Source organism: Macroventuria anomochaeta, assembly GCF_010093625.1.
Source record: "Macroventuria anomochaeta strain CBS 525.71 unplaced genomic scaffold BU25scaffold_51, whole genome shotgun sequence".
NCBI lineage: Eukaryota > Fungi > Ascomycota > Dothideomycetes > Pleosporales > Didymellaceae > Macroventuria > Macroventuria anomochaeta.
In genome coordinates, this window is record NW_022985412.1 from 1 (window position 1) to 22,276 (window position 22,276).

General features: G+C 50.2%; 9 protein-coding genes and 1 non-coding gene across 10 annotated transcripts; 5 read left to right on the forward strand and 5 right to left on the reverse strand.

The window, feature by feature from the left end:
- Positions 1 to 643: 643 nt before the first annotated feature.
- BU25DRAFT_415770 (6-phosphogluconolactonase) lies at positions 644 to 2,035 on the reverse strand. Its single transcript, XM_033707608.1, has one exon. It carries the CDS (start codon positions 1,933 to 1,935, stop codon positions 748 to 750), a length of 1,188 nt encoding a protein of 395 aa, XP_033555942.1. The 5' UTR covers positions 1,936 to 2,035; the 3' UTR covers positions 644 to 747.
- Positions 2,036 to 2,401: 366 nt separating this feature from the next.
- On the forward strand, positions 2,402 to 3,519 carry BU25DRAFT_415771 (uncharacterized protein). The gene has a single exon (XM_033707609.1). The coding sequence runs from the start codon at positions 2,530 to 2,532 to the stop codon at positions 3,430 to 3,432; it is 903 nt and encodes a 300-aa protein (XP_033555943.1). The 5' UTR covers positions 2,402 to 2,529; the 3' UTR covers positions 3,433 to 3,519.
- A 585-nt stretch (positions 3,520 to 4,104) lies between these two features.
- BU25DRAFT_353704 (S-adenosyl-L-methionine-dependent methyltransferase) lies at positions 4,105 to 5,311 on the forward strand (the record flags this gene model as incomplete). Its single annotated transcript, XM_033703470.1, has 2 exons — positions 4,105 to 4,245; positions 4,295 to 5,311. The coding sequence occupies 2 exons, from the start codon at positions 4,105 to 4,107 to the stop codon at positions 5,309 to 5,311; spliced, it is 1,158 nt and encodes a 385-aa protein (XP_033555944.1).
- A 967-nt stretch (positions 5,312 to 6,278) lies between these two features.
- On the reverse strand, positions 6,279 to 6,361 carry BU25DRAFT_t143. Its single transcript has one exon. It is a non-coding gene; the product is annotated as a tRNA-Arg (tRNA).
- A 192-nt stretch (positions 6,362 to 6,553) lies between these two features.
- BU25DRAFT_230408 (uncharacterized protein) lies at positions 6,554 to 7,661 on the reverse strand. Its single transcript, XM_033701411.1, has one exon. It carries the CDS (start codon positions 7,287 to 7,289, stop codon positions 6,789 to 6,791), a length of 501 nt encoding a protein of 166 aa, XP_033555945.1. The 5' UTR covers positions 7,290 to 7,661; the 3' UTR covers positions 6,554 to 6,788.
- Positions 7,635 to 9,091, reverse strand: BU25DRAFT_230276 (ARF/SAR superfamily). Its single transcript, XM_033701410.1, has 5 exons — positions 8,711 to 9,091; positions 8,613 to 8,651; positions 8,435 to 8,518; positions 8,058 to 8,381; positions 7,635 to 8,004 (listed from the first exon to the last, which is right to left on the reverse strand). The coding sequence occupies exons 1-5, from the start codon at positions 8,783 to 8,785 to the stop codon at positions 7,981 to 7,983; spliced, it is 546 nt and encodes a 181-aa protein (XP_033555946.1). The 5' UTR covers positions 8,786 to 9,091; the 3' UTR covers positions 7,635 to 7,980.
- Positions 9,092 to 10,937: 1,846 nt separating this feature from the next.
- BU25DRAFT_353564 (Zn-dependent exopeptidase) lies at positions 10,938 to 12,540 on the reverse strand (the record flags this gene model as incomplete). Its single annotated transcript, XM_033703463.1, has 3 exons — positions 10,938 to 12,011; positions 12,060 to 12,380; positions 12,433 to 12,540. The coding sequence occupies 3 exons, from the start codon at positions 12,538 to 12,540 to the stop codon at positions 10,938 to 10,940; spliced, it is 1,503 nt and encodes a 500-aa protein (XP_033555947.1).
- Positions 12,541 to 13,487: 947 nt separating this feature from the next.
- BU25DRAFT_463358 (FAD/NAD(P)-binding domain-containing protein) lies at positions 13,488 to 16,799 on the forward strand (the record flags this gene model as incomplete). The annotated part of the gene is made up of 4 exons (XM_033710596.1): positions 13,488 to 13,504; positions 15,074 to 15,300; positions 15,349 to 16,523; positions 16,575 to 16,799. 4 exons carry the CDS (start codon positions 13,488 to 13,490, stop codon positions 16,797 to 16,799), a joined length of 1,644 nt encoding a protein of 547 aa, XP_033555948.1.
- A 302-nt stretch (positions 16,800 to 17,101) lies between these two features.
- Positions 17,102 to 19,527, forward strand: BU25DRAFT_415776 (ABC1 family protein-like protein). Its single transcript, XM_033707610.1, has 5 exons — positions 17,102 to 17,377; positions 17,407 to 17,705; positions 17,756 to 19,098; positions 19,147 to 19,276; positions 19,326 to 19,527. The coding sequence occupies exons 1-5, from the start codon at positions 17,371 to 17,373 to the stop codon at positions 19,368 to 19,370; spliced, it is 1,824 nt and encodes a 607-aa protein (XP_033555949.1). The 5' UTR covers positions 17,102 to 17,370; the 3' UTR covers positions 19,371 to 19,527.
- A 226-nt stretch (positions 19,528 to 19,753) lies between these two features.
- BU25DRAFT_415777 (uncharacterized protein) lies at positions 19,754 to 21,283 on the forward strand. Its single transcript, XM_033707611.1, has one exon. The coding sequence runs from the start codon at positions 19,890 to 19,892 to the stop codon at positions 21,237 to 21,239; it is 1,350 nt and encodes a 449-aa protein (XP_033555950.1). The 5' UTR covers positions 19,754 to 19,889; the 3' UTR covers positions 21,240 to 21,283.
- Positions 21,284 to 22,276: the final 993 nt, after the last annotated feature.

Below are 22,276 nucleotides of genomic sequence, written 5' to 3' on the forward strand. Positions count from 1 at the left end.
GGCAGAACAGCCAGCAGGACTGCACCTGGGCTGCACTCCACAACCAGAAGGCTGGAGGGTCTGAAAATGGAGGGAATGGCTCTTGGGAGTGTGCTGAGATGAATTCTGATGAATTTGGGATGCCAGGAGGCCTGGGGAACAATATAGGTGTCGACCAGAAGTTGGTGTTGGTTGTGCCTATCAAGTAGACCTCTGGGGAGAGATAGAAGTTGGGACAGCAGGTAACCAAGCCAAAAGGCTCAAGTGGGAGGTGTTGTTGGTCTTGGGTTGTAGAGGATGATGACTTGAAGGGATAGCAGGAAACCAGACCAAAAAGCAATGTTGTTTGGTGGAGTTGTGGTTCTGGTAGTGGTTGTTTTGGTGTGATTACGAGTGGTATTGTATGTACACAGATCCGAAGTTGTCAATTTTGCAGAGTTGTCAACAATAAAGCGACAGGCAGATTAATTACTGGATTAGGTCTGACACAGACTTTTCTGTGGTCTTTTGACCCTTAGCTGGGCAATCAATACGTGAATTGCTTGATTGTTGACAACTCTGGAATTGTGACGCGTCAAGTTCGCAAGGCGCCATTACGCTAGCGCTGTGGTCTGTGCACATCCAGATAGTAAATTACATACATCTTTAACTCATCACATAACCACTCTTTATGTTAGTCGCGATCGTACCAGACTTCCCAAAATTTATTACATCTGATTTTTATCTAAGCTCATCTAACCATCACGCACGCCTCTCTGACAAGAGCTACTACTCCGCCCAGATGACCGTGTTCAGACCCACTGGATTGCCAGAGTTGGGATCTGATGGGCCGGTGACAGTCAAGTTCCCAGCAAGAGCTCCCAGCTTTCCAGTGGTAGTGTCGCGCTTCACAATGGCCACATTATCCGAATTCTGATCACCAATCGCAACATAGTCTCCAGCCTTATTGATCTCGAAGCTACGCGGAAGTAGGCCGTAGGAGGAGGTCAGGTCTGTCCAGGCAATCGAACCGTTGGCTGCGATGGTGTATTGAGTAAGAGAATCATAGGGCTGGAAAGACTGGTCGCCTCGGTTCGAAGTGTATAGAAAGTTGCCTTGGACTCGGATCTCTCCAAGGCTTGCTCCTTCAGGTGCAGAGCTGTTGCCCTTATACGGAGTGATGATTTGCTTCTGAGTCAGTTTCAGGCAACCTTCGTGAGGGTACGACACACTCCATCCAGTCACGGTATTCGAGAGCTCGTTGGCGACGTAAAGGACAGTGCCCTTGCCCTGTGCGAGACTTGACTTAGAGCACGCAGGTGTCCAGAAAGCTGCATGGCGAGGACCAGCGCCGTAGAATGTTGTTGTAGAAGGGCACTTGGTCAGCTTGCCAGACTTCTTGTCGATCTTGTTGATGTGTATCTTGTCAGAACCAAGATCGGTGACGAGCAAGAAGTTGCCCGTTGGATCGACAAGAACTTGATGCGGGTGTGGCGCCTCCTGACGATCTGGATCCGCGCCAGGACCATCCAGCGTGTAGTTCAACAGCTGGAGCGGCTTGCCATCTTTCAGAGGTAATTTGTACGTCGACACCTGCGCGGTGTGATAGTGTGCATTGGCGATGAAACCCTTGCCATCTTTTCCACCGTACAGGACTGTTGCGACTCCACCCCGAGGAGTAGTTGTGTTTCCAGTTTTGGTCAGTGCGCCATTAGCGTCGACGGAGTACGAGACCAGGACTCCATTGCTCGTTGGGTCCACGAAGTTCTCATCGGGGATGTACAGCTTCTTGCCTGCGGCGTCGTAGGTGATCCAGCTGGGCAGTGTCTGCCCTGTCTTTTCCGCGCTCACCAGTGTCAACGAGTTATTGTTGAAAGAGAGGTGACTTATAGTCCCGGAGTAGTGCGCCGTGTACAGATTCGCCGCAGCCGCAGCTCCGCCAAAGAGTGGGATCAATAATGACTGTGTCAGCAACATGTCGGTCGCGAAAGTTGCAAGAGCAGTGTCTGCACACCGTGGGGAAGCGCTCGCTATAAGTACGACATTTATTCCTTACTCGTAATCACCGCGATCGTCCCTTTTTCATTGCACTTGCATGCTTAGCCTGCACTTGAAACATTGTTTAGAAAGGCGTAAGCCAAAGGGCCGAATTTAGCACACGTTTTCGAAGCTGAGCTCTCCCGAGTCAGCGCAATTTATCGGTCTTCCGGTCCGCATCATCCGGAAAACAAACCCGAATTCATTCAATGCGGGGAATTTACGTTCGTCCAAATTCCCCTCTTTACATTCATCGGCAACGAGAACGGTTTGTGTGCTGCTTTCCGGTCTTGAACGCGTTTATCATGTCGTTTTACACAGTTGTTGCAGGAGGCTGTGCAGCTTCGCCGCTCAATTGAATGCGTCCTTCTCCGTCTGCGCTGTTGACCTACCGATGAATCTCTTGATTGCAATATGCGTGTAGCTCTGCTATAGGACGGCTATTTCTGTGTATATTGCTATTGAATCCTTCTGCATAACATGTTGTTGCACTGCTTGCTGGTCGTCCGTGCAATAGGGGTTCTTGTTACATAGATGCAGAGCAAGCGCACACAAAAACTTATACCTCCTTGTTCATTACATGGTGCCTTGGGTGAGCTGCAAGAAACTCCAGATGAAGCGCGCGTGCAGGTGATTAGGTACACTCGCGTTTTAGGGTTAGCTGATTCGTACCTCAATCGGCACTCAGCAACGAAAACAACACGCAGCTCAACCTACACCAACCGTCACAGCCGTCAATTTAAGTGGCACGCACTTGTCGCTGCAATGACAGAAGTCGCATGGCCGCCGAAAGAAGGTGTATCAACGCCCACAGTCTCTGTACAGGATAGCGTCTTCGCCGTAACGGGCTCAGCGTTGATCAATGCGCCAGCGTCGTTCGTCTTCGACATCTTACTAGACACATCTACCTACCCAGAATGGTGTACATTTGTTCCGAAAGTTGTTGTGGACGAGCAACCTTCCTCTGCGGCCTCTGATTCCCCAGTGCTCCAACTGGGCACCAAGTTCACGTTCTTCGCCGTGATGGGCAATCCGGGCTCCAAGCAGACGCCTACACACCTGTTCATCAGCGATATGTCAACGCCATCAGAGCCATCTTTGTACGTTTCCTCCGTGACCCTTGAGGCGTCTCCAATGTACACAACAGACCTCTCGAACGTGTATCGCGTTGCCTGGAAGGGCGATAAGATAGACTTCTACGCCAAAGGTCTGAACGTCGAGCGCTTTCATGAAGTCATCGTAAGAGGGCAAGAGCATTGCGAAGTACGAACATGGGAGGTCATGGGTGGTGTCCTGGCGTATATCGTCAAGTGGCTCCATCGAAAGACGCTCGATAGAAAGTTTGATGAATGGTGCGCAGAGCTGAAGGCATTTGGTGAGAGGAAGTGGGCAGAAGGACAACACCAGGGAGCCAGCGTGGGCGAAAGCGGGTTGTGAACGCTACGTGCAGGCTCTCAAGTTACGGAAAGAGTCGGACGAAGTAGGCAGTGCCCCAAATCAGGGTAGTCAACTCGTGTCTGCTATCTTTCTGTTGGCTGATGATGAGTCAAAGCACTACAGGCAATTAAGTTCACTTTAGCTGGCAGCTAGACTTAGCTTAACGACCTCCATGCTTGATTGTCTGAAGGACTCCGAGCTTTTCCGAAATGAGGCGGCCTGCAGCATCGGTCTTTTCGGTGATTTCGGCCGCGCTCACCAACGCTCTCAACACCAACACCATTGTAGTTGCGACTTGTCACCACGACCACAAGCTCAGCTCAGCTGCTACTGTGCGCCTCAACGTTTGCTAGATGTCTGCACGGGTCAGACTACCTCAATTGCGACCAACTCTTCTTTTTTCAATGTTCAGTCTGCAATCGGCAATCTCGGTCTTTAGCGGTGATCTCGCTCTTCGGCTTCGCGGATTGCTACCAAACCAAGGGCCAAATGCCGACATAATCGCATCACTTCAGTTTACGTTGCTGCTTTCGGACCTGAGTTGGTCTGGCATGCTCGTGTATAAAGCGCGGACGCATCGCTGGGAGGACTACACTTCTTACACCAGCACAGCTCTTCCAAGTTGTCCCCTCGATCATCAATACAAGCCAATCTATATCACCACTTCAAGACATGGACACCATTCTAGATCAAATCCGGGCACTAAATGCCATCGCAAATGCGAACGAGCGACAGCACATCCAAGAACAGCTTCGAGACGTACAACGCGAGATTGCCTCCAACTTTGATCTAGTCTGGGGCTTAGGATCCGGTGTAAGTGTTGAGTTGCGCTCTTTTAGGCTTCAGTGCTAAGATATCGCAGCACATGCAGTGGGCGCTCATACAAATTGGTTTTGATCTCGGTATATTTACAACGCTTTCCACCAACGCCAACCCAACCGGCCTACAACATTTCCTCGATGCAACCGGTGCATCGCCGACATTGCTCGCTCACATCCTTCGGTCCATGGCTTCTTTTGGCTTCATTGTTGAGACGGAGAGAGATACCTTTACCGCCAACCGTATCACGAAGGCGCTTGCCCACCCCGATGTCGTTGGTGCCATCCCGCATGTCACCCATCTCCACGCTCTGACCGCCCAAGTACTGCCTCGCTATCTACGCGAGCACAACTACCAGGCCATGACTAACACCAAGGATCTTCCCTTCCATTTGGCTCTCGGTACAGACCTGCCGCCTTTTGAATGGATGAAGCAGCATCCCGAACATATGAAAGCGTTAGGTCACGCAATGAAGATCGAGCGAATGCATAGCTGGGTCAAGTCTTACCCTATTGAGACAACTATCGGCGAGTTCGAAGCGGCGGCTGACTCTGCACTCCTCGTCGACGTTGGTGGTGGCTTCGGGCAACAAGCTGTGGCTTTCAAGACGCAGATACCGTCCATCTCAGGCCGTATTGTGGTCCAGGATGTTGCCTCAACATTGGCTTACGCACCCGCAATCAATGGCATCGAGTTTCAGGAACACGATTTCTTCACGCCACAGCCTATCAAGGGTGCGAAGTTCTACTATCTCCGACACATTCTGCATGATTGGACCGACGAGGACAGCGTTTGCATCCTTCAAAATCTCATCCCTGCTTTGGCACCAGAGTCGCGCATCGTGATCGACGAGGTAGTTCTGCCAGATACCAACGTGCCTTGGCAGTGCGCGTTCATGGACCTGACGATGTCTTCCTCGCTGGGAGGGTGCGAGCGTAGTAGAGATGAATGGGACAACCTCTTAGGTCGTGCTGGTCTTCGGATTGTGGAGGTGCACACCTACGATGATGTTAGGAAGCACAGTGTCATTATCGCCATGCCAAAGAAGCGGGTATACTAAGCTATGTTAAAGTGCTGGTGATGTACTTCTATACTTTTCAAGTCGATCACGTTTTCACTTGATCACATTATAACTATTCACAATCCAATATTTTCGCTTTCTCTCATTGGCACCCTCATGCACAACGCATATAGTCCAGATCTTCGCAAGTAATGATCATGTCTTTTCCATCAACACGAGTTGGTATCCTGGGTTGCAAGTGTGGAAAGGAGCACGACCACGGGTCAAACCAGAAATCTGAAAATTTGGGTCGCTGATAGAACACTGAACCTTATAATGGAGAGTGTGGTCTGGTAGGCTGCAGAAGATGCAGGTTCATCGAGACAGGTTACTTGCGCAATGCAATTATGCGGAGGGCTTTAGTGTCAATCGGACGCTTGTTGACTGGCTAATAAAACTCCTGCTTGCCGACGATCAGTTTCTATCTTGATCGCGATAGCGACTGGAAGAGTGAGCAAAAAAGATAGCTTTTATGCATCGCGCTTACAGCGACAAGAGACAAAGTAATTTGTCGACAATGAAGGGCTCTTGATTAACGAGAAACATTGGATGCAAACCTGTCAATGGGTCAGAAGTTATGTGAGACATTCAGTGCTCATTTGAAGACTATCTACAACCTGAAAGAGTCTCTCAGAACTACAATGATTGCTGGGTGTTCTATGAAGAGCTCGCTTAGGCAAAAGAGAAGCCACCACCATCACCCCTTCCGCAAATTCGACATAGTCATTTGTGCCGGCGTGGGGTGCTGTAGTACAGTGATAGCTACGGTAATGACAACGTAGGAGTTTCAGGTCGATGGAACACTGCGCTGAATTGCTACCTAGCTAGGAGAAGACAATATAAACTGGCCCTGGAACGTGTTAGTCCACAACAGTCTAAGCAAGGGTAATTGGGTCTTGTACAACATCATCTCAAGCGCCCAAAGCATACAAAGAAGCAAAAAGAAGCTAAAAGAGAGCAAAATTTATGACCTAACCAGGGGTCGAACCTGGAATCTCTTGATTACTGATTGGATCGTAGTCAAGCGCCTTGCCATTGGGCCATTAGGCCAGTCACTAACTGAGATAAGACCTACTCTTATTATAGATAATATGACCTACATTTACTTAGGCTTCTAGCCAGCTCAAAACGGTGTTACTTTCCGGCTTCGAGGGCGGTGACTTTTTGCGGTGTGGGGCACAAGGAAACTTTGAAACTAACGCGAAATTCTTGACTCTACCAATCATCGGTGGTCAACACTCACGCCGAGCACCCCAGCACCCACAGCGAAGTACTAGTTATTAGCTTCGTCCGCGTATCGCAGAAAAGGCCTGATTGGCACACCCATTGCTCTTCCAAACAATGAAAGTAGATGGTCTCCAATATGACCCTAGCGTTTATCCACGCGGACATCGCGAGCGCATCGAGACTCTGCTTCGGTTCGGTCTCCCAATCAAGTCGAGACTAAGTACTATGCTGTGTCATTGCCACGGCGTTGCTAAATGGCCGTAGTCGGTCGGACAAGGGCTGTCGTCAGTTCGTCGAATCCTGAATCTATTGTAGCATTCCAAGCATAGCACCAAAGTATATGGGCCCTTGCTATGAGATCAATCAAAGCAATTGGCGGAGGCGTGATTATGAGCTCATCAACCTGGCTTGTGATATGTTTGACAACGAACTCGGCGTTAATGTCGTTTCTGGCATTGTAAAGAGCACAGGCAGCATGTGCGTCTTGCAGCGGCCAGGGCATGCGTTCGTCAAAAAGCACGGTATGACACCAGAGGGTCGAACTAGTCTCCACCATCGTCTTGGATGTTAGCTTGATCTGATCAATTGTATATCCGATACTTGATCTGGCGAGTGGTCCAATGTTTGTCCATGAAAAGCTCGAGGGTTTTCCCGAACCGTAGGATTTGCTTAGCGCCATCTGATCATCATGGTCATTAGAGCCGCCCATGAAGTGACCGAGGGAGTCCAATGAAGTGATAGCAGTGGGCATATCAAAGTCAAGTAGCTGGTCTTCGAATGCTGTGGGAATGTGGATTTCTACAAGATCGAATGGAGTTATTGTGACGTCAGTATCCTGTGAATCGGCCGTTGCTGCGATCGACTGATCTAGCTGATTCTTAGAGATATCGAGTGCTGACAGTGCTGTCGGTACATCAGGTTGTCGAGGGTACGTTCGAAGAGATCCCCCCTGCTACAGGGAGCACAACGCGGCTGTCCGATGTCGCATTCCCGTTTTGCTTTTACGCATTCCCGTTTTGCTTTTACGCATTCAGAGCAAGACTTTTGCCGGCCTTGCGCAATCAGTGTCTGAAGTGGCGGCATACTTGATTGTGATTTGGAAGGATTGTGATTCAGATGGGATTGACGAAGCCACGACGAAGCTTGAACATAGCACGGACCCTGACGTCAGCGCTAGTGTAGCTATCCCGTTTGGTCAGAGGAACTGTTGCCTTGAGTGAGTTCAAGAGAAGAGTTTAATTCATGCACCAGGGATCCGCAACTGATGAACTCGGGGTCCTGCAAGGTGGTGCGTGTCTCAATAGTCATATTGCATGCCACCTGCTGCCTATGCGTATACACAGTTCGGACGCCTAACGCCAGGATGCTAGTATTCCTTCTCTTGAAAAACCTGTGCTGCCATTACTCCATCGTCCATCTTGCAAATCTTACCGACCAGCGGTCTAGTTATCATTGTTTACATTGGACTGTAGCTAGTCAGCAAGGCACTCATAAATCAGTCGGTGCCTTCAGTACTCACCACAAGCCAGTCCATGCCCTCGTCCACACCTCGGCCATCAACCGCACTACATGCGACAATACTCCAGTTACGATCTTTGAGTTCTCCTAATCTCAAAGCCTCGCTGATCTCGCCAGCTCCCTTGGCACCAGGTTGGTCCTGCTTATTCGCGAAAACGAGCAGTGCAGCGTCTCGGAGTTCTTCCTCATTTAGCATGGCGGACAACTCTTCTGACGCCGTTGACAAACGATCAATATCGGTACTGTCGATGACGAAAATCACGGCGGCGGTGTTGGCGTAGTAACAACGCCAGTATGGACGGATCGAAGTCTGGCCTCCAAGATCCTGGTGTGTGTTAGATCTTGTCCATCTTCTCCCAATAATGTAATTTGACGTACCCAGACGTTGAAGTTCAGGTTCTTGTATGTTACTGACTCGACATTGAACCCTATGGTCGGTATTGTCGTGACTACTTCGCCAATCTGTTGCACCTGTCAGTACCCACTATGGACCTCGTCTGCCTTTTAGCTTGAGTGTGCAGCTGCGCTTCTCAGCCTCATTCGTTCTGCGACATACCTTCAGCCTGTACAACAGGGTCGTCTTGCCAGCGTTGTCCTACGTTTGTCATCAGCACCTCCGCTTCTACAAACCCTCCACGCATCGACGGCTCTTACAAGTCCCAGGATGAGTATCCGTGTCTCCTTCTTTGCCCAAATCAGTCCCGAGAATTTAGAAATATAGCCGCCCATGGTGTGTGGTTTGCCTCGTTCGCGCCGCTTTGTCGTCGATATACGGCGTGCTTACCGCCGGAAAATGCCCTGTCGCAGGCAGGAAGCTCGGCGCGATTCTGAGGATATGGCAGAGGTTCTTGGGTATAAGGGATCGGAGCAGGGCGAGGTTCGGGAGAAGTCGTACTGGTTGTGTCGTGTGTCAAGACGGCGCTGCTGTCTGGCCAGAAAGTTGGGGCGGTGGCTCGTGCAAACAAAGCTAACAGAACCCTGGTTGGCGATGCGGCTACGCTAGGCCATGTGGGCCCGCCCCATGTTTGAGCACCGTCTTTACTTGTACACCACCAACTCCATAGGACAGACTACATGGGAAGCATGTATCTACGAAACCGCCCGAGTTATGTTTTTAAGAATACTTATGAGTTTGTATCATGGTGTTCACGCCCTGTCTCATGACAACCGGCGCAGGCGGACGCCTACCTCGGTATCTCCATCCTGTCAGGTAAGAGGTTGAAGAAGACAGGAAATTTCGTCTTAGGTCCGGACACTAAGTATAGGGCCCTGGAGTACGTCAATGTTTCTTTCTATGCCATGCAGATTGGTTGACATAGCCCTGTAACCGGTATATCGACCCAGCCTTCGCAAAGATTGTCACCACGCTTATTGCACAGCTCCGTGATGACATTGTTTACGGAAAATACTCACAGTATTTCTCCATATGTTGTGACTTTACAGCGATTCCCCGCGGGCTCAACCATTGGTAGAACTATCAGTTCTCTACCTGATAGGCCGTCAGCAGTAATGTTCATGTCGTGAATATTATTCTCTTGGTTCCTCCTTTCTAGCAAGCCATATCTGCTGCTAAGTGAGATTTACGCTGCTACGTGTAAGCTCTGTTCATGAGTTGTTTTCGTCTCAGCACATTGCACACCTTCATCACCATCGCACATCAAACTGACTCCAAAACTTGACTTCAAAATGGCCATCATGTCATACTCCCCTCCTATCTTCACCGCCGTCTTCTCTCTCCTTGGAAATAGCAAGTGCTCTGCTCTTGCAGCACTCAAGAAACTCTCCGAGAGCAATCTTATAGAAATGGCAAATGCCCTTCACGTCTCACCTGAGCTGCTCCAAGATCCTTTCAGGACCAACCACAATATCGGAGCCACACTGGCAGAGCTGGTCTACCTCAGGGAGACCAAGTAGCTTGCAAATCTGGGGAAGCCGATAAAATAAACAAAACAACCGACCTTCCACTCGAAGTCACTACTTGCGGCAAAGAAATACATTTCTCGAAAGAGCTTCACGGTCAAAACTCTTTTCAAGTGTGGATATCTCTGTTGGCTTCATTTGCTAGTTGCCCAACCGTGATCGATGGTGACCCTGTGAGCAATTTAGGATCACCGGACATCGACATAAGCGATGACAGTGACGAAACGGATGGAAAGATTATTGGTGCTTGCCAGAATGTACGCACCCACCCTATCTTGGTTCACAATTAGAGATTTTAGATTACATTGGCTGGTGAAGTACTGGTGGAGCAACTTGGTACTTGCCGCAGAAAGTAGCAGGCGTGCGCGCTCTTCAGGCTCAGAAAGACCTTGAACTAGAGGAGCTACAGCACCAGAAAACAGAGGCAGCAAGAGCGAGGGAGGAGGACAAACTAGTCAAGGCTCAGCTACTGCAGGACAAGCATTCTGCTGCAAAGAGAGCGAAGGATGAAGAAGCTGCGCGCAAGGTTGCAGAGAAGGCTGAGGCAGAGGTCACTCACAAGTTAAACAAACAACTACAACACGACTGACAATTAGCTGAAAAGAGTAAGAGAGCAAGCCTCCTCCTACAAAGCCTCTAGCACGCTCAAGAAAGCCAATTGTTGGTTGTTCCTAAGAGATTTTATTATGTCGCAAATCAGCTGTAGATCAGCGCTGAATACTTCCTGTAAACTCTGGCTTGTGGCTAGCTTTTCCGCTACGAGGGAGAGAAGGCCCGCCGAACAAGCACACCACTTCTCCAGATAGTGCACGCCTTAATTGTTTGAGAGAGCATAGTGACCGATCAGTGGAAAGATCCCGAATTTGTGAAAAGTGCAAGGTCAGCAGTGACGAGTGTTCGATTCCGAGCTTTATATAGTGATGTACTGTGACATGCTGTTAACTTTTCCTTAAGAGCATCTCTAGACCCACTTTTGATACCTCTTGGTCTTCTGGAAAGACTGCTTGTACTTGTTGTACTTCTCAGACCTCTTTACCGATGCAGTCGCATTTCTGGGAGGGATAGTATCCCAGCTGCGGGCATATGTGGCGGTCATGTGCGCAATAGCCCTTGCAAACTCAATCCAGGCCTCGAGGTTGAGGTTGTTGACTGTGTCACCGTCCTCGTGGTAGTTGACGTCGTAGGGCACACCAGCACCACCACCGAACATCTCGAATTCCTCCTGGGTCTTGATGCCCTCTGCTCCACCTGCGATGCCTCCAGCTGCGATGCCAGCCTCAAGGAATGGACCGTAGTCGGAACGACCATCGAACTCGATCTCGGTGTGGTTGAGACCAAGGTTGTCGAAATAGGCGGTGAACTCGTGCTCGGCCTCCGCAGAGCCAACAGGTCCCGTGGAGTTATACGCAGAACCATCGCCATCGTAGATCTGAATGGCGTAGTTGGGCGATGCCATCATATCGAAGTCGAGGAACAGACGGATCTTGTCCTTTTCAGCTTGCGATAGCTGCTTAACGTAGTACTCAGCGCCAAGCAGACCAGCCTCCTCACCAGTCCACCAAGAGAAGCGAACGGCGTTGTTGACAGTGAACTTAGTCAACTGGATCGCGATCTCAAGGATGGAGATAGAGCCAGATCCGTTATCGTTAATCCCAGGACCTGCCGTGACGGAGTCGCTGTGTCCGCCGACGTGAATGACATTGTCATGGTCCCCGACGATTGTCTCTGCGATAACGTTGTAGCTGGTAGCGTTCTGGACAACGGTTTTGAGGTGGACGTTTATACCAACGCCAGCCTGTAGCTGAGCCAGGAGGGATTCGCCTTGGCCAAGAGTAATGCCACCTACAGGGACATAGGGCTTAGCAGGGTCTTCGAACAACTGCAGCGAGTAGCCTTCAAGTGTGCCTTCGCCGTTGTTCCAGGCGACTACACCAAGAGCACCCTTGGCAGCTGCGAGCTGGACCTTAACACCAAAGGAGCAGGTACCACGGTTGATAAGAGCGATCTTTCCCTCCAGACTCTCGGTGAAGTCCGCCTAGCTTGAATCAGTGAAGACCCCCACGCGCGCCCATAGGAACTTTACCTCTTCGCAGCCCAAGTTAGGAATGGCAACGAGGGGACCAGAAACATCGCCTTCAGGTGCAAGGGTGACGGGGTAGACCTCGATTGTCTTGTTGTTGGCAGTCAGGTTGGCGGACACACCGACCAGGAGTGGAACTCCTTGGAGCTGCACAGTGTAGTAGTCCGGAAATTGATCAAGAGTCTCCTTGATCCAAGCAACTGTGTCCTCATGTCCTTTGCTGCCGATGACACGGTTCTTGCCCTCGGTGCTGTAGGCAATCTCCTGGAGATGCTCGGCCTTTGCATACAAGTTATCAATATCAAGCAGATGCCTCAGAGCTTCCTTTGTTGATCATCAGCCATGACTGTCTTGTAGGGGTTAGACGATGACTGACCGAAGTGACAAGCTTCTTGGTGGAGTTGGCACGAGGCAGCAAAGCCACAGCATCTACAAAGGTAGCTGCGAAGGCAGAAATAGCGGTAATAGACCTGAGCACGACCATCTTGAAGCTGTTTCTTGCCTGAATTTGCAAGACTTTTGAAGGAAGTGACCGGCTTGAGAGACCCGGCCATGCCCCTCACTTATACTCGGCATGTCCATTTCGTCATCTGTGAGATCCTAACTCATTGTGCTCCCAGTGACCAGAAACGTCTCCCACCGCTTACAGACTGATGCTGCGATGGACCAAGCAAGAAGCTCGTTACTTAAAAATGGTACAACATGCGTCCTTGGCATACTTGGCGGCCCTGACCTGCCTCTTCGGTGGTAGTGAAGTTGGATGTGGAGACGAGATGTGAAGCATCTCCGCCAATCGCAACACGACTGCATGCGAAGAGGAGCAAGCACCATGTCAAGGCGTGATAAGACACCTTGGCAGGCTTGACTGATGTGTCGTGCCTTGGGTTGCCCTATCCTTCTAAGGATGCAGGAACGAGCGGTGCTGGCCTGGACAACAGCATCAGAGCGGAATGAGTAACGGAGCGGATTCCTTCGGCAGGCGCGCATCGGTTCAAAGAGGTGTTGCGTAGATCGAACGATGTTCTTAAGATCAATGAGCGCACTTCGTGTGTGTAGTAGGTTGATCTCGTCAGCCTGGTGATGTTCGTTATCGACAAGGGCGAGTTTAAGCGAGATCAAGCAAATCTTCGAGGCAAAACGAATCGATGAGGATTTTGAGATATGCATTGACAAGAAAGACATTGCGGTATGCTTTTGAAGAGATACAAAACTGCACAGCACTTACCGCTAGCTCATACTCTTGTACTTGCTGTATGAAGGCCTCGAGAATTCAAGGTAGTCGCGTAACTCGATGTCTGTCTCCGAGCGTTTCCACGATGCAAGAGACAGGCGGGGCGGTCACCAAGAGTTTTGTAGGTTCCGAGGAAGGTCGAGAATGAGAGCTGTTCATTGAGATGCCAGACCTGCCAGATTGTTCGTGACCGCTCGAACATGCTGAGGACAACGGGGTAAGTTTGATTTAGATCTCTGCGTCGGATATAATCTAAGGGTTGAGTGCTTGTGACATTCTCTCTGGCGCAGAAAGTTTCTGGATACAAGCACATGCTTCCGGGGGAAACACTCAAGGCCGATCCGACAAAATATTACAAGATCACAGGCAATTCCATCGATGTTGTATGAACTTGATGATTGCGCAGAAACCCTTACACGGTGAGCCCATGTGCTGAGTCGAGTTCCGCTTGTTCGTTCACGCAACACGTTTTGCTGTGCCGCATGTGTGACAATCGTTCGTGAGCTTTATGTCGTAGTCAACTCGATTACAACTGTTGGAAACCACAAAAACGACAACCCAGGAGCTGGAGGTCTACCGAAGACTGAACATTGTGTCAACTACACAGATTTGGGCTATATCGGTCGCGGATTGGTTGTGTTGCCAGACTAGACTAATGGCCAGGGAAGTTTTCGCCGATGTTCATTCTGCGACCGTGAGCTGCCTCAAGATGCTGCGATGATCATGTTGATTGGTGATCTTGAAAGCTAGCTTGCTACAAAGTTCTCCGAAGAAAGCAATTGTTGGCTGGAATCGAATGTTGGCACGTTCATCTGCGGGACCATTGTATTCAGAAGGCCGATGGAGTTGCACCCATAGGTAGAGTTGAAATAGAGGCTCCAGCGATGCGACAATGGCTCCCTGCCCGGCGGGACATCGTTTTGATCATGAGTTAAATGGATGACACGTGAACAAGTTCTATAAAGAGTAGCAGTAGGCTCGTAATGGAGACCTCCTTTGATCCAGACTCCAATCAAGACGTGCAATCGCGATGATCTGGCCCATGGACTGATTGAGGCTCCACATCGACGAACCGCCGGGCCGAGAGGCATTCACAGGGGCCAGAAGTTCATATGGCAAAAGGGGGCTGAGATATGTCTTGCTGTTGTCGCAGGAGGTAACTGAGTCGGCTATGTTACGCATGATATTCGAAAACTCGATACATGCGCCTTCAAGTATCGAAATCTAGGGATGTCCGCCGCCAACGTCATGGTTTGGCGTTTCGTGCTACCGTATATGGTAGGACGCTGGTGAACGGCAGGTTTGGTTGATCTGGGGTTCACACGCGGGGTTCTGGGGTACCCCGCGCAAGGCTCCGCGGTTGCGGGTTAGTCAGATAGCATCTGTTCACGTTGCATGTATGCAGTAATGGCATGTTCCGGATCATTTCCGTACTTGTCTGCGTTATCTTGCACCGTTGTTGTGACATGAACCATTGGACGTTGTCGGTCCACCGGCCGGAAGGCAACATGCGGAGACTCAAGACGCGCTTTCGATTACTCTACAGCTAAGGGACAGCTGACAGGTGACTGGTCGATGACCTTCCTGTTGACGGACGCGTTTTAGCGTAGTCGTGGGAGATCGCGTAGATGTAGATCTTGAGATGCTCCTGTTCACCGAGCTAATAGGAGGGGTAACTTGCATGTTGACGTGTATATAACTTGAGGTAGGGCCCCCTGTTTGCTTTAGCCAGACGGCTTTCAAGTTGTTCGAATACATATCATTTTTATATCTTCCCGATTCGCAGACACCATGGATCACTCCGGGACATTGGCGCGACCAATGAGAATGCCTCGCCAAACAACGAGAATTATGTGAAGGAGTTGGAGACTGACGTTCTTATTGTTGGTGCTGGCTTTGGTGGTATCTACCTGATGCACAACCTTCGTCAGCTAGGCTCTAAGTGCAAGATCTTCCAGGCCAGCACAAACCTTGGAAGTATATGGCACTGGAATTGCTACCCAGGTGCAAGAGGTACGTTTGCTATCGAGCAGTCATCGGTTGTATACTAACGATACGTAGTCGGTTCACAAGTACCGATCTATGAGTACTCATTGCCAGAGATCTGGAAAGACTGGTATTGTTCATGCCGATACCCTGGCACCGATGAGCTTCGCCAATACTTCGATCACGTCGAGAAGAAGTTGGATATCAAGAAGGATTGCGCTTTCAACACTCGCGTTGTTGGCGCTGACTTCGACAAGCCGTCTGGCAAGTGGATCATCGAGACAGAGGATGGCCGTACTGCGAAGGCCAAGTACATGCTCCTGGCGCTCGGCTTCGCCGCAAAACGTCATTTTCCAGACTGGCCTGGCATGCAGGACTTCGAGGGCGAGATCCACCACTCCTCATTCTGGCCCGATGCCGGCGTTGATGTCAAGGGCAAGCGCGTTGCCGTTATTGGCACTGGCTCAACCGGCATTCAGATCGCTCAGGAGACTTCCAAGGAGGCTGCCTCCGTGACAAACTTTGTCCGAACGCCCAACCTATGCTTGCCAATGCAACAAATTTCTCTCACTCGAGAAGAACAAGACAGGCGAAAGGAGACAGAGTACGAGGAGATCTTCAAGAATAACCGACTAAACATATTCGCCGGGTTCCAGTATGACTACATCGAGAAGAACACCTTTGACGACAGCCCTGAGGAGCGCGAGGCGTTCTATGAGAAGCTCTGGAAGAATGGCGGCTTCGAGTTCTGGCTTGCCAATTACAAGGATCTGCTGTACGAGAACAAGGCCAACCGGGAAGCGTACAACTTTTGGGCAAAGAAGACCCGTGCAAGGATATCAGATCCTGTGAAGCGTGAGATCCTTGCTCCGCTGGAGCCACTTCACGCATTTGGTACCAAGCGGCCATCGCTCGAGCAGAACTATTACGAGATGCTTGACAGACCTGAGAACCAAGTCATCGACTGTAAGAAGACACCCATTGAGAGGTTCACCAAGGAGGGTATTGTTACAACGGACGGCAAGCTGCACAAGTTTGATGTCATTGCCCTTGCAACTGGGTTCGACTCAGTAACTGGCGGTATGAAGAACATGGGCCTGCGAAATGTTGATGGTGTTGAGCTGTCCGACACATGGAAGAGCGGAACATACACATACATGGGCATGACCCTCTCTGGTTTCCCCAACATGTTCTTCTTGTACGGTGCTCAGGGCCCCACTGCCTTCTCGAATGGACCAACGTGCGTCGAGGTCTAGGGAGACTGGATTGTCGATTGCATGAAGAAGCTGCGAGATGAGAAGATCGACTACTGCGATTCCACTCGCCAGGCCGAAGAGGAGTGGCGCGAGAAGGTTATCGAGTTGTCAGACAAGACATTGTTCCCTCAGACGAAGAGTTGGTATATGGGACACAACATCCCCGGAAAGGTTCGCGAACAGCTCAACTTTGCCGGAGGCTGTCCGCTGTACAGAGAGCTTACGCAAGCATCGCTCGACAAGGGGTTCGAAGGTTTTATCACTGCTTGAGGCGACAGTAAGAAGTGGTGCCGTTGCATGTGATTGAGCGTCTTTTGTAGTGAATAGTGCGGTTCCAAGGCGAGATTGTAAAATTCGATCCAGCTCTTTCTAACCAGTTAATCCTTCCGACGTATGGTCTATGGGTTATTTAGGTTGATCTTGTGAGGTCCTTGTTCCAGGTGTGGATGTCTTATTGTTGATGTTGATCGGTGACCATGAGCCGCCCCTCGGCACGTTTTTAGTGCTGAGTCCGTGCACGTCGGCGTCACAAGCCAGCTACGACCGAACAACGTCATGACGGCGAATTGACAGCCCGTTCATCTTCATGGAACTTTCACGCGTCGCTCGCGTTCAGTATCTTGTACCATGAGGACAGTCTTCCTGCTAGGTCGACAATGTTTTCGGCAGGGCCTGCGCCAGTCCACGTCCTTCGTCACCCCCGCGTCAACGCGCCCATTCGTCTCCGCCGCTCGCCGACAGCTCGCAACGCCCCGATTTAGCGGTAAAACAATACTATGGTCTGGTGCAGCGGCAGCCGGTGGTGCTGTTCTCAGCCCACTCGCGTTCGTCGAAATTAGCCATGACAAGTCTGGGAATGGAGAAAAAACTCATGAAGAGGCCATGCTCGAGGTCTCCAGAAAAGAGCTCGCAGAGCAAGTACCCAAGTCCTTGGAGAACTCAAAGAAGTACCGGCGTGGTATCTACTTCTTTTTAGAAGACTACATAATCGAACCTATAGCCACAGGCTTACGGTTTCTCCATCTGGTAATTATATTCGTACCCGTCATTGTGACAATACCAACAATATGGATTGGCGCAAGGAATGCCGATAGAGACAATGAGAGGAGCGGTACATTGTGGTGGTATGGTTTTCTTGTTGGCTCAATGGAACGCGCTGGAGCGGCCTTTATTAAGGTAGGTATCCAGACCGCGCTTCTATCTCGATTATATCTGATATGTGTTAGCTGGGACAATGGGCCGCTTCTCGAACAGACATCTTCCCCACCGAAATGTGCTCGATCATGTCCACCCTTCACTCCAACGCTCCAGCGCATTCACTCGAGACTTCGAAACGCACAATAGAAGTTGCCTTCGAGGGCCGCTCGTTCGATGACATCTTCGAGGAGTTCGACGAGAAGCCCCTGGGTGTGGGCGCAATCGCCCAAGTATACAAGGCCAAGCTCCAGCCGGATTTGGCCACGCTGCAAAACAACACAATCGATCGGGAAGAGCCGAACCTGGCGCGAAAGATCAAGAAGAACGTCGATGCGACATTGAAGAGCACGCCGCAGAGGGTACCTTCAAGTCATGTTGCTGTCAAGGTCTTACATCCTAAGATTGAGAAGATCGTCCGCAGGGACTTGCGCATAATGGCTTTTTTTGCCGCTGTGATCAATGCAATTCCGACAATGGAGTGGTTCTCATTCCCAGACGAGGTCGAACAATTTGGCGAAATGATGAGGCTACAGCTTGATTTACGCATCGAGGCTGCTAACCTTACCATCTTCCGCCAGAACTTCAAGGATCGGTCAACAGCATGGTTCCCTTACCCCTACACAGAGTACTCCACCCGCAACGTCTTGATCGAGGAGTTTGCGCAGGGCATTCCTATGGAAGATTTCCTGCAGAACGGCGGAGGCGTCTTCCAGAAGGACATTGCTGACGAGGGACTCGATGCTTTCCTCAACATGGTTCTGATCGACAACTTCATTCACGCTGATTTGCACCCCGGCAACATCATGGTCCGCTTCTACAAGCCTGAAAAGCTTGATGTACCAATCTTTACCCGAAAGGAAAACCGTACCACTGGCCCCGTGGAGTCACCGGATGTTACGGAGGAAGTGTTGGAACGCTTGAGGCCGCACCAAAAGAATCCCGAGCAATGGAAGGCCCGGCTAAAGGAGATTGACAACGAGGGATACCGACCACAACTCATCTTTATTGACGCAGGTTTGGTGACGGAGCTCAACAGCAAGAATCGCACGAACTTCCTGGATCTTTTCAAAGCCGTTGCTGAATTTGATGGCTACAAAGCAGGACATCTGATGGTTGAACGGTGCAGGCAACCTGAGGCTGTCTTGGATGGGGAGGTGTTTGCATTACGCATGCAACACTTAGTCTTGGGCGTCAAGAGTCGTACTTTTGCGCTCGGTAACATCAAAATCGGAGACATTCTGAATGAGGTATTGTCGATGGTGCGAACGCATCATGTCCGTTTAGAGGGCGACTTCATCAACGTCGTTCTTAGCATCTTGCTCCTGGAAGGCATCGGACGAAATTTGAACCCAGAATTGGATCTCTTCGCTGGGTGAGTTCTACAATCTGTGTAATCTCTCCACACACTAACATACTATAGTGCACTTCCAATCCTACGACAACTCGGTGCTCAGGGCGGCGGCTCAATGATTCGTGGTGGGGATTTCTCAATGCTCAAGGTCTGGGTCGGCCTTGAAGCACGTAGCTTCTTGCAAGCTTCCGTCGATACAGTAAGTTCCTTCAAGCAATCTATCGCAACTTGTAGCTGACCAACTGCAGGTTGAACGCTGCGTCAAGTACGATCAATTATCGCCCAATATCTAGATTTCTGGAAAAGCTACTTGTCTTAGCCTCGCTGCATACACAACAGAACATGGTGCCTTTTGTATATTAACATAGCGATTCGGAGTTGGATTACTCCCAGAGTACACAAGTCGCATAATGATACTACATACATACTTTCAACTATGTAAAGCTGCCCAATTTGCCATCAGCCTTTCAATTATCACCTTCAAACATCTACTTTAGAAGCTCGCAAAGCTCAACAAACCTGCCACAGCAAAGTCTCCAACGCAAGACGCATCATCAGTATTGGAGTCGTGATCGTTGCTTACAATGATTATGTACCTACGAAGTGGGGCGGTTTGGCGGGATATGACGTCACAGTCGTCAGCTCCACGAGCTGTAGCTACGATTGCTATCTTCCACAACAACAGCTCTTCTTTGTCCGCACTTCAACGATACCCGCTTCTAAGGTTACTTCTTTACGCTCAATTCATACGCTCGAACATAAGGTGTCGGGAACACAACACAGTCGCCGACTACGATCACCACTTTTACACCATGGAGCCCGCCGCAGCCGGAATTCTCTATGCGGCAGAGAACGTCCTGCAAGGTGCTGCCGCTCTTGTGAAGGGCATCACGAACCCAACTCTACCTATCAAGGCCAACCTTACACGGATCACCTCTGTCCCATTACCACGATCGCAGCACACTGTCTCAATCGTCAAAGGACGAGCCTACATCTTTGGTGGTGAGACAGCACCAGGACAACTTGCCGACAACGACATGCACATTGTCATCCTACCATCGAGCGGTGTACTTGACGCAGATTATACTTCGAAACCCGCACAAGCTGCGAACGGCTTCGACGATGTACCTGGACCACGAAAGGGTCATACTGCAGTAGTCATTGGAGATACCATGTACGTGTTCGGAGGAGAGGGAGAGAGCGTCACCAACGAAAACGGGAGGGTATGGGCATATCACACAGTCTCGAGCACGTGGTCATTCCTTGACCCTGCTCCCGGCACGTTGTCTCCAAGCCACCGGGTAGGACATACCTCAGCAAGCTCAGATCTTCCAGCTGCAAAGACAGTCACATACCAGGAGAAAGTACCTCAACAGCCGGCAGATCCCTCAAAGAACGTTCCTGAACCTCCCGTGGATGATACTTGGGGCACTATCTTCGTGGTTGGCGGACAAGACACCTCGAAAAGGGAGCTTGCAACCGACGCTCTAGCTTTCGACGTGAAGACACGCACATGGTCGAACATACCCTCGCCACCAGGACAGCCTCGTGAAGGTGCTAGCCTGTCACTCGCAGGCAGCAGGCTATATCGCTTCGGAGGCAAGGGTGTCGAGACTTTCGCATCTGGTGCTCTGGAGTACCTTGACGTTGCACCTGTTTTCACACATGCTGAAGGCGGCACAACACCGCTGACAAGTGGTTGGGCCTGGCAGGAAGTCTCGCACGTCGAGTCGAAAGATCTGTCAGCGCCCCAAGCGCGGTCTAATGCTGGCCTGGTCGAGGTCACTACCGGCCAAGGACGGCACTATCTGATTGCCATTGGTGGCGAAGGCGAGGATTCGAAGCACTTGGATGACATCTGGTCCTTCCAGCTGCCTGCAGAGCACGCTACTGCTGCAGCAACTAAGGATGCCATTCGTTCTTCCATCAAGCGCGGCACACATGAGGCAACTTGGGCAGAGGTGCTCTACAAGTATGTCGATACCAAGGGCGAGGAGGAGAAGGACATCCCTGGCGAACCGAAGCGTGGTCTTGGGGAGAGGGGTCAATTTGGTATTGCGAAGGGGACAGAGGTCGATGGGGCAACGTGCGTTGTCTGGGGTGGTATCAATGCTGAGGGCAGCGTACTAAGTGATGGCTGGATGGTCACCGTAGACAGATAACTATAATTGCCCTGCAAAACAAGGCTTTACAACTTGGATCCGCTGTAAAAGCAGCGTAAAAACTAATTCGCTGTTTAAAATAACAAAAGCCCTTACTAAAGGTTGATCAAGTTACAAACACTAAATTCCTGCTAACCATAACCACCTAGAGCATAGAAGAGCTGTAATGAAGTACAGCGGTCTATAGTGGTATTCTCTAAGTATACATACGAATGAAGAGGCCTACTATACGCTTAGAAGGTATAGTAGATGTACTCTAAGGTAGGCCTTGAGTCTTCTCTATAGTCAAAGAGCTAGTATACTAAAGAGGAAAATCAAATAAGAAGTTGAAATAAATTGCCAATAAGGGAAGTGTTGAAATTGTCTTAAGCAAAAGCACTATGTAAATGGTTCTCAGGGATGAGCGAGGATACAGGAAGCTGTCAGGGTTGAGTTATCACCTAAGCAAAGCTTGTGGTGATAAGGGGGTAGTAGCTGTCTAGTCGAAGACTGTGGCTGCTGGTAGCAATGAGTAGTACAGAGTATACTGTCTGGCTTGAGAGTAGGTGAGATTCCAATAACAAAGTCAATTGACAAGGTTGAACACAACCCATAAGGGTTGTGTTCCTACTTACTGTATACTTGAAATGTCCCATGATGTCTCACAGCCTCTCACAGAGTTCCAAGTGGGGCCTTGTGAGATTTGTGGGACTTCCATAGGAATTTGTGAGCAGGGACCAGCTGGGGATACTGTTACGATCCTACGTCCCACAATAGGACGACAAGCAATAAGTAACCACCAACCAAACATGGGAGCCTGGAGGAAGGTGCAGCAAGGCAAGGCCGCCTGGCCGGCGCCTAGGGGATTGCTCTCAGCCGAGCTGACACATGTGACAGAGCTTGTCAACGAACAATGTCACGTGAGTGCTCGTCAACGAGCAGATCTGGTGGACTGTATATATATGTGTAGGAACACAACCCTTATGGTTTGTGTTCAACCTTGTCAATTAAGTTTGTCATTGGATCTCAACCAACCTTCAAGCTAGACAGATTGCCTG